The following is a 14,475-nucleotide window of genomic DNA, read 5'->3' as shown; positions in this document are numbered from 1 at the left end:
ACTTTTTCTTAGTTAAAGTGGTTTTTAAAGAGAGAGAAAACGAGTGCATAGGTGGACAGATGATGATTTGGAAACGCTAGGACGGTGATCGCTTGTAAAATCTCTCATAATCTTATAAAAAAAAAAAAGAGGCAAATTATAAAAGGGTGTGGTTTATATAAGGTTGCAATCATAAACAATCCAATTCAGGAGCACCTTCAAATTTGATGATATCATTTAATTTTGGTGAAAAAAATTTTAGAATTATCTTAAAATCTATTTTTATATCTAATTATAAAATTTTAAACTTAAAAAATGGTTAAAATCAAGTAGATCCATAAATATATAAAAATCTTGAAAATAGAAGATCTAGAAAATGTATTGCTTTATACACTATTTTAGGACTCAAAATCTTTTTTTCTTTTCATATTCATACATCTCGATGTCGAGATAATCAATTAGAGGTTTTTTTAATAGTAAAACAACCTTTTTTGATGGATTTTTTAGGTCATCTGTGCTTCTACATTTGAAGGCTGCAACCTTATATAAACTTTTTCCATTATAAAAATAGCAATGATCTAATGCAATGGTTGTATCATAGTATAATGCAACGACCACTTCTAGAAAACTATGTTTGTGGTATTTGTATGACTTCAAATTTTGCACACACACTCTTTTCATCTCAATAATCAATCCCCAAAACAATTTGAACCCTAGATATGGTCAAAATGAGTTCCCTCCAAAAACGAATCTAGACCATTTATTTTGTGAATTTCAAGATCTTAGCCTTTATAAAATCGAAATCATTTTTTTTTTATTTTTTAACATTGTTCATCTAATGATAATAAAGCCATCCACAAAAATTGGAAATGAAAAAATCCTTCTAAGGCCTAGATCTAAGCATCTCACCAAAATGAACGGCTTATGTTAATTGGGCTAAAAATATACTTTTTAGATTGTGTTTTCAATTTTTTCTTTTTTTGTGATTGTTCATTAGAATGAAAAGAGTGTATATTTCAAATTTTGGATCAGACAAATAGCCATAAGATGGTTTTTTTAAAGTTGTTGCATCATATTGCTATACAACGGTTGCATGAAATCATTGCCCATAATAATTATATCTTAGTTTTTCTCTTAATTTTTAGAATACTTGAAATAAATCTCAAGCTTTCTAAAACCTTATCCATACTTTTTTTTCTTTTTTGGCTATTAGATGAAAATAGTTTTCACAGTAATCGTAGAATCATGAAAGCATCACAATCTATTGAAAACCGTGATCACGTGATGGTCATGGTAGGTTGAAAGTCAAATGTAATTTGGAAGGATTACGTCAGTTAAGTAACCATGATGGTTTATTGGACTATCACGGTTCTAATTTAATTATTATATTATTATCTAAGCATCACGGCTTTTAAGTGTTGTGATGCATTAACGACTATCACGCCTTTTTAAGTGTTGTGATGCCTCTTAGCGACCATCATGATTGTTTGAGGATTGTGATGCATCAAAACGTTAAACTGCCCAAGACCATCATGGTAGAAGTATACCTTGATGTTTTCACAGTTCTAAAACTATTGTGAAGGATATTTTGTTAAAAAAAAGCGCAAACAAATAAAGAAAAGGGGTATGGATGATATTTTAGAAAGTTTGGAGTTTATTTCCAATGATCTAAAAATTAAGGTATATTTTTTATAATTTCCCTACAGAAAATTACAGATACCTCCAAATTGTGATTTTGAGGTATACCCTATTACTATTGATATCAAATTATTTAACTCTTAACTTTTTTATTTTTTTATCCACTCCTAAGAAAGCAAAAAAAGTTGATCTTTTGGACCAAAATACCACTCTATTTTACCACATATTTAAATTATGACACCCAATATTCTCGGTCTAGTACAAATATGTTGAACCGGCTCGTACAAATCACGTCAGACCGTTTTCTGATAAAAAGTGTCGAGACGACATAGAGTATGTCAGACTAGTTTCTGACATTTAAATGTTGACATTCCAATACAAATGTATCACACAAGCTTATATTGAGATCGTGCCGATCTAGTACATCTTGTGTTGGACAAACTCAAAGAGAGAAGTGGCAACTGTTGGTTAAAATGACGGTATGTTGATTAAAAAAAGAAGGAAATTTACAAGTAATGCCCAAGACTAGGATTTCTATGCAAGTTACCCCTAACCAAACTCTTTTTTCTCTCCTGTTTCTCCAAAATACACTTTTTTAGCAAATACCCCCAAGTAAAAAGAAAAGGGTATATTTTTTGATGAAAATACTATTTTTCGTATATAAAAATTTAATTTTGGTTGGACATTCACGTGGCTTACATAGGCTACTGGACTACTCTTTAACATTACCTGACTCGTTAAACTAAAAAAGTACCAAACCACTCTTTGACATTGTCGGAATGTACTTTGGGTCTGTTGCCAGACCGCATAGGCCTGTTGCTGGACCGCTTGGGCCTATTGTCGGACCACTTGGGGCTATTGTCGGACCGCTATTTAGTAGTGCCAGACCGACTGGACCTATTGCTTGACCGCATGGGCCTATTGCCGAACCGTTATTTGTTAGTGCTTGACCACCACTGTTATTTATTGGACTGACATTACACTGCCGGACCGCCTTAAGAATACGCCGAACCGCCTTTTCGTGGGAAAGAGGAGAGAGAGATGTAGGTAAAAGTAAAGGCAAGTAGTTTATACTTTTTTTCTTTTTTCTTTGGCTGGGGGAATTTTCTAAGAAATTATATTTTAGGGCAAAAAGTGAGAAAAAAAAATTTGGTTGGGGGTAACTTGCATAGATAGTCTAATCATGAGGGTTACTTATAATTTTCCCTTGAAAAACAAAAAGAAAAATTTTAGAAGTGAATGTAAAAACTGAACAATTTTGAAATTAACAATGTCCTACCAAAAAGTACAAGTGGGGGAGGGGCCGACGCCTACCATGTCCAATTTGGAAATATCTATAATTTTCCCTAAAATATGTTGGGTGCAATGGGCATACGGATGCATCCGTAGCTGTAGAGGTAAAGTGCACCTTCAAATTTTTTCGGTATATAATTTTGACGTAAAATGTCATTAGGATTATCTCAAAACCTATTTTTATATCTAATTATAAAAATTTAAATTTCAAAAATGGTTAAAATCAAGTAGATCCATAAACATATGAAAATATTGAAAATGGACGATGTAGATAATATGTTGTAAAATGCACTATTTTTTAGTCTTAAAATCTTTTTATTTTTCATGGTCATACATCTCGATGTCAAGATGATCAATCAAAAGGTTTTTTAACATTAAAACTACATTTTTCGATGAATTTTTGAGGTGTATATGTAGTTCTACATTATAAGGTTGCATCTTTATATAAACTTTTCTAAATATGTTTAATGGATTGACAATGGTAGTCAAATAACGGGCAAACTTTTTATAGAAAGGAAATTTTTATAGAAGGTGTCAACCTTTTACTGCACAAGTAAGGTCCACCTAAAAGACCACTATAGAATATTGTTCTTATGCTGAAAAACCCTCGAATCAATCATCTAGTTATTCATAGACATGATAAAAAAGGGATTTTTAGTCCTAAAAATAGTTCACCCTGTAATACTATAGTAATTGTCGATTTTAAAAAAATTTAAGTGTTTATAGATCTACTTGACCGTCACAATTTGTAGACCTTTAAATTTTATAATTAAAAAAAGAAATAGATTTTTGTGGCATTTTCGACATAGTTTCGAGTTACACTTTACTTACCTTCAAATAGTGTCGAGAAATATGGTTTTATTACTGAAAATCTTTGTGATGGCCTTAAAATATATTTTCATCTGTATTTATAACGTTTATAACTTAAAAAATAATGTAAATCAATAGATCTATGTAAACTTAAAAATCTTGAAATTTGACTGTCTAAAAGTATGTTACAAAATGCACTATTCTCAAAATTTGAAATCTATTTTTTTCTCATGTTCATGCATTGTCGAGATGATCAATTTTAAAGATATTTCGACATTAAAATAACCAGGCTCTAATTTAATTATTTAGAGCCTCAGCTCTATATAAAGTTTTTTCTTACTTTAAAAGCACAAGGTTGGCACATTGTACAAAGTGTAAACCCGTACCCTTTTAGAACTGGGTGACAGTATAGGAGGACCTGGATGCCATGGTGGACAGAAAAAAAAAAGAAATAAGAAGGCAGAGGTTACAAAGACGAAGAGAGAGAAAGAAAGGAGAGAGAAGATGGGGGCACAGGGCGACTTGGTTTTCTTCCCTGACCACTGTCTAATCTCTAAATGCAAGAAATTAGCTTTCTCTGTCTTTAATCTTGCAAAAAAATAGCTTTGTCCCGGTACGAAAGCGACATTTACATTTCTCTCTCCCATGTAGGGAAGGCAAAAAAAAGAGTTGAAACAATTTAGCTTTCTCTCTCTCTTGAATCCAGGAAAAACTTAGAATTTGCAGGTGTGATGCTATAAATAGAAGTCTATGATGTTGTCTTATTTGTCTAAATTCCGCGTAAAAGAATTTGGAGATATTTCCTGGTGTCAAGTTGTCGACATGACGGGTCAGGTTCCACGTCTGGGTACGTCAAGACCTAGACCCGACTCAAAAGGTCTCACATGGATCAGGACCCTAGTGGGGTTCAAGTCATTTGGACCTAGACCCAGGTCTAAGGACTTAAAAAAAGTTAAAAAGTTAAGTTTTGTATTGTATAATGTATTATTTTATGAGTAATTATCCTATAGGACCCTCCCCACCCATATGTGCAAGACTTTAAAAGATTATCATTTAAGTTGGTACGGATCTCTAAAAAAATTATTACATGGGTGTGAGACTTGACTTTTCTATAGATCCATGTCAAATTTAATGGTGATCTTTTGGAATCCTACACACATGAGTGGATGAAAGTCATATAAGATCATTTCTCTTATTTTATATAGAGAAAAGTTTATATAGAGCTGAGGCTCTAAACAATCAAATTAGAGCCTACCTCGAAACTTTCACTAAAAGAGATTGTTTTGATGTTCTGATATCCTCAAATTGATCATCTTGACATCAAGATGTATGGACATGAGAAAAAAATGGATTTCAAGTTTTGGAAATAGTATATTTTGTAACGTATTTTTGGATGGTAAATTTTCAAGATTTTCAAGTTTTTATAAATCTATCGATTTACACTAAGTTTTAAACTTTAAACTTCACAAATAAAGATTAAAATATATTTTAAGGCTATCGCAAATATTTCCCGCATTAAAATCACATTTCTCGACACTATTTAAAGGTAGCCTCTAATTTGATTGTTTAGAGCTCAGGCTCTATACAAACCGCACCTTTTTATATATGGGTATAGTTTGTATAAGGTTGAGGCCCCAAACATTCGAAGTAAGGCTCACCTTAAAATAGTGTGAAAAGATGTTCAAGTATAGGAAACCTTCGATTTGACCTGAAAATTAATTTTTATCTTTAATTATAACATTTAAAGCTTCAAAATTATGTAGATCAAGTAGGTCTATGAACTCTTGAAAATCTAACAAATTAACAGTTCAGAAAATGCAAGGCATAAAATCCATTTTTTCTCATGTCCATACAACTTGAGGACGAGATAATCGATTTGAGAATTTTTTAGCATCAAACAACCTCTTCTAGTGATTTTTGTTGAAACATGAAATAATTAGGGAAATTATCTCTAATATACCTTAATTTTAACAAAATTGGGAAAAAAACTCCAAACTTCCCAAAACCTCACCCACACCCTTTTTCCCAATTTTTGTAAGTTTTTGGACAAAAATGCCCTTTATGGTAGTCTTTCTACCGTAATGGCATGATAGAATTACGGTATTTAGAGTACTATATTACATTGAAAATATAATACGGTACTTAGGGTACCGTAATACCGTGAACATATATTACAGTACTTGGAGTACCGTAGTACCATGAACATATATTACGGTACACGTTGTACTGTAATAATTCCTCAAGTTATTCGTAATATAACTATACCGTAATGGTTCCCACTTTTTTTCTGTAACCAGTTTTTTTCATAAAACCCTATTTTGACGATGTTTTGGCCCATTAATCCAATTTTTATGTCTCTCATCCATTTTTATCTCTCTCATCTATTTTCTATCATATCATATTATTTATCATTTTTTGTACGAGGTCTCTACGAGCATCAAATATACACACCAACACTAATTTTTTGGTATGTCATTAAAATATTATGTTGTTTTAGCATCTAAAAAAAATATTATGTTGTTTTTCTATAGTACTTGATATAATTTGAGTAAAATATTGCAAAAAAGTAAAGATTTATTTATATTGTTGCATAAACAAATTTGTTAGATTTATTTTATGGTTGGCCATCAAAATAATGTTTTGGTAGAATACTTGATGTAGTGGTTTAGCCATTGTATTTTATTTTATTTTTTTTATATTATGACATTTGTATTGCAATCTAATGTCCCTCATGCAACCGCCTCAGTATTTGCAATTTAAGTTTTTAATATATGTTTTCATATGAAATTTTTATGCAGTGATTCAACTTGTATGCAACAATAATGACTGAAAACAGAGTGAAAATCATTTTACACTTTGGTGGCTTTTTTAAGAGGAAACCTATGGAAGTATTTTTTATGACGGTGGGGATGTAAAGGTTATATTTTTTAAGGGGATCCTATCATTTGAACAAGTTAAGTATCACTTGTCAAAAGTATCAAATTATGCCCCAAGTACCATGACTATTAGGTATATTGACCCAGGGTTACCAAGTAACAATAATATAATACATATTGATGATGATGACAATATTGCCAACATGATGGAAGGGTCTTCTCTCATTGTTATGCACGTATCAAACAGACCACAAACAATATCTGATAATGGTTCGTCTGACTGTGCTGATTATCAACCACCAACAATGCCTGATAATGGTCCGCCAAGATTGGTCATGTAAGAAGTTTGCAATGAAAATCATTAATTTTTTTACTTGTCAATTATTTGTTATGAGTTAGGATAATTCTGATTTGTAATGATTTTTTTTTTCTACAACCCATCCCAACCAGAGCAAGTAGGTGACAGTGAATGTGCTACTAGCATAGGCGCACAAGATGAAAATGAATCAAAAATCTACCGGTATATCAACGACATCAATCCGATAGAAAGCTCCTTGAGGATTAACCGTTACGAAGTTGTACTTCGAGAGGGTCAAGATTTTGATGATGTACATGCATGTCGTAATCACCTTATTGATTATGCCATATCGGAAAACTTCAATATGGAGTTTATAAAAAGCGAGGAGAGACGTGTATGGGCAAGGTGTGCTGCATATGGGTGTTCATAGTAAGTGCGTTGTTGGAGGGTTAATACATCAAACTTCTTCAGGATAAAGAAGTTTGTAAACGTGCACTCATGTGCCTGCAGAATAGGCAGGGTTCATTAGCCATTTGCTCGAATCCATTGAGTGGCAAGCAAGATCAAAGGTTGGTTGAGTGATATACTCAATCTTACACCTGGAGATGTAGTTAATTATATATAACGTGATCACAGTGTCATGTTATCCTACCAACAAACATGGTGTGGTCAAGAGGTTGTACAACAGATAAATGAGGGCTTCCATGTGAAGTCATATGAGGATCTCGCTCAATATATTCACAAGATTCGAGTCACTAATCTTGGAACCTTAACGATTATTCAAACAGATGATTATGATAGGTTTGAGCGTGTGTTTATAGGCAACCGTCCATGTTTGCAAAGTTTTATGTTTGGTTGTAGGCCACTAATAGGACTAGATAGGACATTTCTGAAGGGAAGATACAAAGGGATATTATTGACTGCACTTGGGGTAGATGCGAATGAAAATATATTTCCTATAGCATATGCAGTGGTTGAGAGTAAAAATACACTAAGTTGGACTTGGTTCCTAGAGCTTCTGAATGAGAAGTTTTACGAGAGACCTGATTTGCTAGCATTGACTATTGTCTTAGATCGTCAGAAAAGATTACAAGCTGCAATTGAAACAATATTTCCAACCAGTGAAAAAGGCTATTGTATGAAAGACCTTTTCGATAACTTCAAAAAGGCTTATAGAAATTCAACGTTCACAAAGCTTTAGTGGAAAGCTGCACGTGCATTGTATCTATCAAACTTCGATGAGTACATGACAAAGATTAAGAATGCAAATGCAGAGGCTTATGACTGGATCATGTTACAACATCCAAAATATTGGGCAAACGCACATTTTAAAGGGTATAGATACAATCATCTGACATCGAACATCTCTAAATCATTTAACCGGTGGATATTATAGGCTCTGGAGCCCTTTATTAAACTCTTTGAATGCTTAAGGGTTAAATTCATGGGAGAATTTCCAAAGAAGTTGGTCATGTCCCTATAATGGAGTAGTGTGCTTACACCAAAGGCCCAAAAGGTAATAGACCTGAGGAGGGATAAGTCTAGATTCCTTCATACAATGACATAGGCACATGATGGTATGTATGAAATCATTGCGGATAAGAAATATGTTTTTAATCTGGCGACTCATACATGCAGTTGTCGGGTATGGCAGGTTAGTGGGTTGCCGTGCAGTCATGTAATCGCCGCTATAGATCATAGACATGAAGATGTTATAGATTTTTGCAGGGTTTATTTCGCAGTTCAAATGTACCATAGAGCATATTCATTTCCCTTAAACTCAATGACTGATGTACTAAAGGTGCCAGAGATTGTCTATACAACTGTAATGCCGCTAGCTGCAAGGAGAACCATGGGTCGGCCAAAGAAACGTCGCAGGCAAACAGAGTACAAAGAGATTAGGCCTCTTAGGTGTAGTCGATGCGGGGTTGTGGGCCATAACCAGAAGACATGTAAATCAAGTATATAAAATGATGTAAATAAGCCATTAGTGCCAGTCAATGATTTAAAAATCGGCGAGTCGAACAGGACTCGCCCGATTCGACTCGGGAATCGGCACAGCCCGTGACGGTTCTAGCACAAAATCGGGAACCGCCCGGTTCTAGCGGTTCCCACCCGATTCTGTCCGGTTTCCTCCCGATTCTAGCAGTTCTCACCCGATTCTGTCCTGTTTCCTCCCAGTTCTAACAGTTCTCTCCCGGTTCTAGCCTCAAAAGCACCTTCACACGGGTGTACGCGTCACAAGTGCGACACACACCACTCCCACATATGTGTACGTGTGACACGAGCGGTACACACTCCCACGTGTGCCACACACACTCCCACACGTGCCATACGTACATGCACGTGTGCACCAGTACATACTCCCACACATGCCATACGTGCGACACGCACATACACGCGTGCATCTGTTCTAGCTGGTTCAGGCCTCAAAAACACTTTCACACGTGTGTAAGCGTCACACGTGCGACACACACCACTCCCACATGTGCCATACGTGCGACACGCACATACACGAGTGCACGGATGCCCTAGTGTTTTCACACTTATGTTACTCTTCCAATTACATAGTTATTTATATAGCATATTTGAATACTCATCTTTCGATGTGGGATAATTCTCAAACATCATTAAATGAAAACAGAATGTAAATATATGCTATTAATAGGCAATTTTAAACACATATGCTAAAGAGGCATGATGGTTATCACTAATGTTATTTGCTTTGACTTCTCAAGTTCGAATCCCCCCTTGGGCCATATAATAGTTTATCCCCTCTTGAGCTAATTTTTGTTCTCCCTTGGGCATAAAATAAATTAAAGTGTTATTTCCAAAATTTGTACGTATTTTATTAATTTTTACATTATAAATCATGTAATGTACTATTTTTCTTACAGTTGTTAATAATACATTTTAAATTAGATAATATTATAAAATATTTTTAATTTGTTATTATTTATTTAATAAAATAATTATAAAATGTAAACTAATAATTATAATTTCAGTATATAATATTATAATTAGTTAGGTTGTAATAAGTTTGGATTATAGTTAGTTAGACTGCAAATTTGGGTTTTTATAGCGGATTAGGGTTTTTCGCCAAAACGAGATTTTAATGGCCATTCTTTCATTGATTTAATCTACTCTTTATTATAGTTCATGTATAATTATATATTTTATCCATGATAATTCTATGATTTTTCTTTTATGTGATGCAAATTTAATACTTAAGTTTATACAGGGAAAGAGCATCTCAATATTCACAAATTGATGAAAAAAATGAAAGTTAATAATGTAATACCCTCATTTCTTATTGGATTCCTAAACAACAACATTTATAATGAATTTTAATAATTTTTTTTGATTTTTTTGAAGCTTTAATCCGACCAATTCCCGATCCGAATCCCGATTCGTCGATCCGAATCGCCGATTCGCCGATCCGGATTGGTTTTTTAGATGCCCGATCCAGGTCACCGATCCGCTTTTTAAACCATTGGTGTCAGTTGATATTTTTTTTATATGTCATTTTGTAAAGAGGCCATTGCCTACTGATATTAAGCTATCCAATTTCATATCAGATGGTTATAATTAATCAAGCTATCAATTTCAAGCTAAATGGTCTCATTCTATTTATATAATTAATGATCTCATTCTATCTAAACTTTTATGCTATCCAATTTGAAGGTGCGCTTTACTTTGATTGTTTAGGGTCTCGGCCATATACAAATCACACCCTTACCTGATTCTACATACCCTTACCTGATTCTACATAGTAAATGTACTCTATACCATCTCCAGACGGTAATGAAAACATCACAATATAAAGAAAAAAAAAAAAGCATTATGGTACTCTAAGTACTGTAATAGTCTTAAAGAACATTACCGTACTAAGAGTACCATAATGCTCATTACAGTACTCTTAGTACCATAATGGTCATTAAGCTCATTACGGTCATAAAAAGGACCATAATGATCCAAAGTCCACTGGATATCCAATGGATTTTGGACCATTATGGTCTTTTTGTTATCGTAATGGTCTTAAAAGACATTAGGGTACTAAGAGTAATGTAATACTCCTTAAGCCCATTACGGTCACAAAAAGGCCGTAATGGTCCAAAGTCCACTGGAATTCTAGTGGACTTTGGACCATTACGGTCACCGTAATGAGCTCAAAAGATATTATAGTACTAAGAGTACAGTAATGCTCGTTAAGGTACTCTTAGTACCATTACGGTCACAAAAAGATCGTAATAGTCCAAAGTCCACTGGAATTAATGGGCTTAAGGAGCATTACGGTACTGAGAGTACCGTAATGAGCATTACGGCACTCTTAGTACCGTATTAATTTTTTTTTCTTTAATATTGTGATTTTTTCATCATCATCTGGAGATGGTATATAGAGTGCATTTGCATTTACTATGTAGAATCACTTGCCATTTCTTTTTCTAATTATGAAATTTCTTGAGGGGTTTTATCCAGAAATTGAATGTTTTGAGGTGTTTTATCACTTGCCATTTCTAATTATGGACTACGTAATGCATCTTGAGGTGTTTCATGAGTTGCGCCAACTATGTTTTATAAGATGGCAAACGTTGCTGACTTTAGAATGTCATTATGCTTTCTCTTCTAGTGTGATTGATGAATGATGTTTTCTTTGGCAAACCACCCAGCTATGAACATGTATTTTTACTTGCGGTGCCCTCATTAGTCATGCATATAATGTACCTAATATTGATATGAAAAGCAATTCACATACAAATAAAACTTTTCAACCATACATCCAGCCATGTACATAAAACAGTACAGGCAATAATGGCCACTTTACACAGTTCCTGTACTGTTTTCAACCATGCCTGTACTGTTTGCAACACGAGGACGTAACTGTTATATGGGCTCTTCCGGTTGAATTGGTGTGGGGATGGGTTGTGTATTACTTGTCCCCTCATCTGGTTATCTAGGATGTCATACTAGCACATTGTCATCCATCTCATCATTGAACTACAATTCTTCAAAAGTTTCTTCCCTTGCAACTTCCATACATTTTAATTATCTTGAATGCTTCCCCAGCTAAGTCTCAATTTCTTGAATTGGAACCTTAACGTAGAAGTTCAGTTGCATGGCCGATGTCCCTAGGCTGCATCAAGTCATATCAAATATGAAATTAGATTATTGAGACTTCTAAATTGTATCAAGTTATATGAAATATGAAAATAAAATATTACCATTTTATCTTCATCATTATAACCTCGAGGTACATATTAAAGGGACATCTTCTAAATGGATTATGGATCATGGGTCTAGTCCTTAGTTTGTACCACTCGATGTATTCTCGTATCGTCTTCCCATTGCACATATCTTCATCTGCCTGACAAAAATAATATAAGTGGTTCGTCCACATATCGATTTCATCTCTAAGCTCTTCTCCCCAGTTGTCATACTTCTTCCCCCTTCTCTCCCTCTTTTCTCACTACAAGGGATCTGTCAGTATCCCTTGGTGAAGTATAAATTACCGGAGCATACGATTTGACATATACCCCTCACAGATGTATCCATATATGAGGTGTGTGAGACACAAAGCAGTCTTATGGATACAAAGCCCATAATCTCTGTCCTCTGCAGTTTCCTCTGTTATATCGGGATAATCATCGTATGGGGTCCATATGACCTATAACAAAAATAAGATAAATAACATGCACCTAAATTTAATTAAATTATAAATAAACAAAACAAATTATAACTATATTATATTATACTAACATCATTTATCTGCGTGTTATCAAGCTCATATCGCTCCACAAGACCAAAGTTGTAAGTGTTAACCTATTCTCTAGGAGGGGCCGACCTGAGGGATCTAGGTTGCCCTGCCCTTATTATTTTTGAAATTAGGCGCAACAATTTGAAATGCTCGAACGCCCAAAACTGAAATATATGTATAAAAAAATTAGAATCACAACAACAAATATATATCGAACTTTACAAAAAGTATCAAAACATTAATATATTATCATTACTAGCAAAAGATTTGCTGATCCACGTAGTTGTTGATGATCATCTTGAACAACCTTTAACAAGGCTTGAAACAAAAACGCTAATGCAGCTACACCCCTGGCATACTGACCAACTACATTGATATCCTCAAAAAGTTGTAAATAGATTGTAGAAATTGTACCATCTGTGGAATATGCAAATATTGTGCACCCGACTAGATATAAGAGGTAGGCACGAGTGTATCGTAAAAGAGTGGTACAATTATAGTTATGTACTAGCCGCTTAAATGTGTTTTCCAGTCATATCAGTCGGATAATGGAATGACTACGACTAGGTGGCAGTTATCCTATCATGCGGACTATATGATCCTCGTAGTTCTCCACTCTCCTCACGGTTACAGCTACACCAGTCACCTTTAACCGGAGAATTTTTCATGTATCTTCCAGTGTAGGCATCATCTCTCTGATGTCTACATTGAAGTGTCACGTATCTGTCTCAACGCGCTACCTCTCGATGTTGTAGATAATGTGTCGCGGTCATGTTGACTCATCGATACTATGGTCAAAGGACACAATCCTGATCTCTTGGCCAAATCAATTTGATCATTGTTTATTAACGGCCATGAGGAATTTGTATTGGGCTTCTCATCAATCCTGATGGTATTTTTTCGATCTTGAAATAGAATTTGTCATTTCAGATATAAAAAACAATATATTAATTAACTAACATGATAGAAAAGAATATAATTTTAAATATTTCTACATACATCTCCTTCCCATATCTTCTGTGATATGTGTTCTCTTTGTCTAGTGAGCAATATAAGAATCTCAAGACCTCCAGGGAACGGTGCATCTTCTGCCATAATCACTGTTTAAAAAGCAATCATACATCAAAAACCATTGCAAATCAAAAAACCAAAGACTATTCACTAATAAACATTTTCATAGTAAATGCCACTATAGTATGATATTTTAATGTCCTAGCAAGTATTCCTTAAGTCCCTGATGAATTTGGTACCTATATTTAAAACCATTATATCTGCAACTTACACTCCATTCCAAAGAAGAACTCATGCCATCAAAGAACTCATGCCATAAAAGTTGAATGCATGACATGAAAAGCTAATCATACTTAAAAGCATACCTAACTTGGTGTACATTTAGGCCAATTCTACTTTAAAAAGCCTAACTTAGTATACATTTATGCCAATTCTATTTAAAAAAATGCATAACTTGGTATACATTTATGCCAATTCTATTTAAAAAATACCTAACTTGGCGTACATTTATGCCAATTCTACTTAAAATGTGCCCAACTTGGTGTACATTTATCACATTCATAAGAGGAAAACACATTCACTTTCTAGAGACATAATATGAGAGAAAGATCATCAATTTCTTCAAATGGTGGATCCTTAGTTTTGTAAAACATGCCTAAGATAACTCTTATTTCTACTTATGGTTTTGTAAGACAATAATTTTTGTATAATTACTCATTCTTATGATAAATTGATATCATGAGCAAAAGAAAACAAATCATTCAAAGATGACCAGCAAGATGCATTAGTGGTTAATGTCTACAACTTACATATTT

At 34.0% G+C, this 14,475-nt stretch overlaps 1 protein-coding gene and 1 long non-coding RNA gene across 2 annotated transcripts; one reads left to right on the top strand and one right to left on the bottom strand.

Annotated features, from left to right (window-relative positions):
- The first annotated feature begins 7,534 nt into the window (after nt 1-7,534).
- On the top strand, nt 7,535-8,095 carry LOC148780597 (uncharacterized). The gene has a single exon (XM_088847829.1). The coding sequence runs from the start codon at nt 7,535-7,537 to the stop codon at nt 8,093-8,095; it is 561 nt and encodes a 186-aa protein (XP_088703955.1).
- Nucleotides 8,096-11,600: 3,505 nt separating this feature from the next.
- On the bottom strand, nt 11,601-12,559 carry LOC148780596 (uncharacterized). Its single transcript, XR_016040225.1, has 2 exons — nt 12,117-12,559; nt 11,601-12,028 (listed from the first exon to the last, which is right to left on the bottom strand). It is a non-coding gene; the product is annotated as an uncharacterized LOC148780596 (long non-coding RNA).
- Between the last annotated feature and the right edge of the window lie 1,916 nt (nt 12,560-14,475).

This window comes from Amborella trichopoda, chromosome 9 (assembly GCF_054954075.1).
Source record: "Amborella trichopoda isolate Santa Cruz 75 chromosome 9, AtrichopodaSantaCruz75HAP2 v2.0, whole genome shotgun sequence".
Taxonomy (NCBI): Eukaryota; Viridiplantae; Streptophyta; class Magnoliopsida; order Amborellales; family Amborellaceae; genus Amborella; species Amborella trichopoda.
The sequence above is the reverse complement of the archived record's forward strand: the minus strand, read 5'-3'. Positions and strand labels throughout refer to the sequence as shown.

Excerpts from the sequence above, each read along its gene's own strand:
- LOC148780597 (XM_088847829.1), top strand. The coding sequence starts at position 7,535 with ATGTTATCCTACCAACAAACATGGTGTGGTCAAGAGGTTGTACAACAG.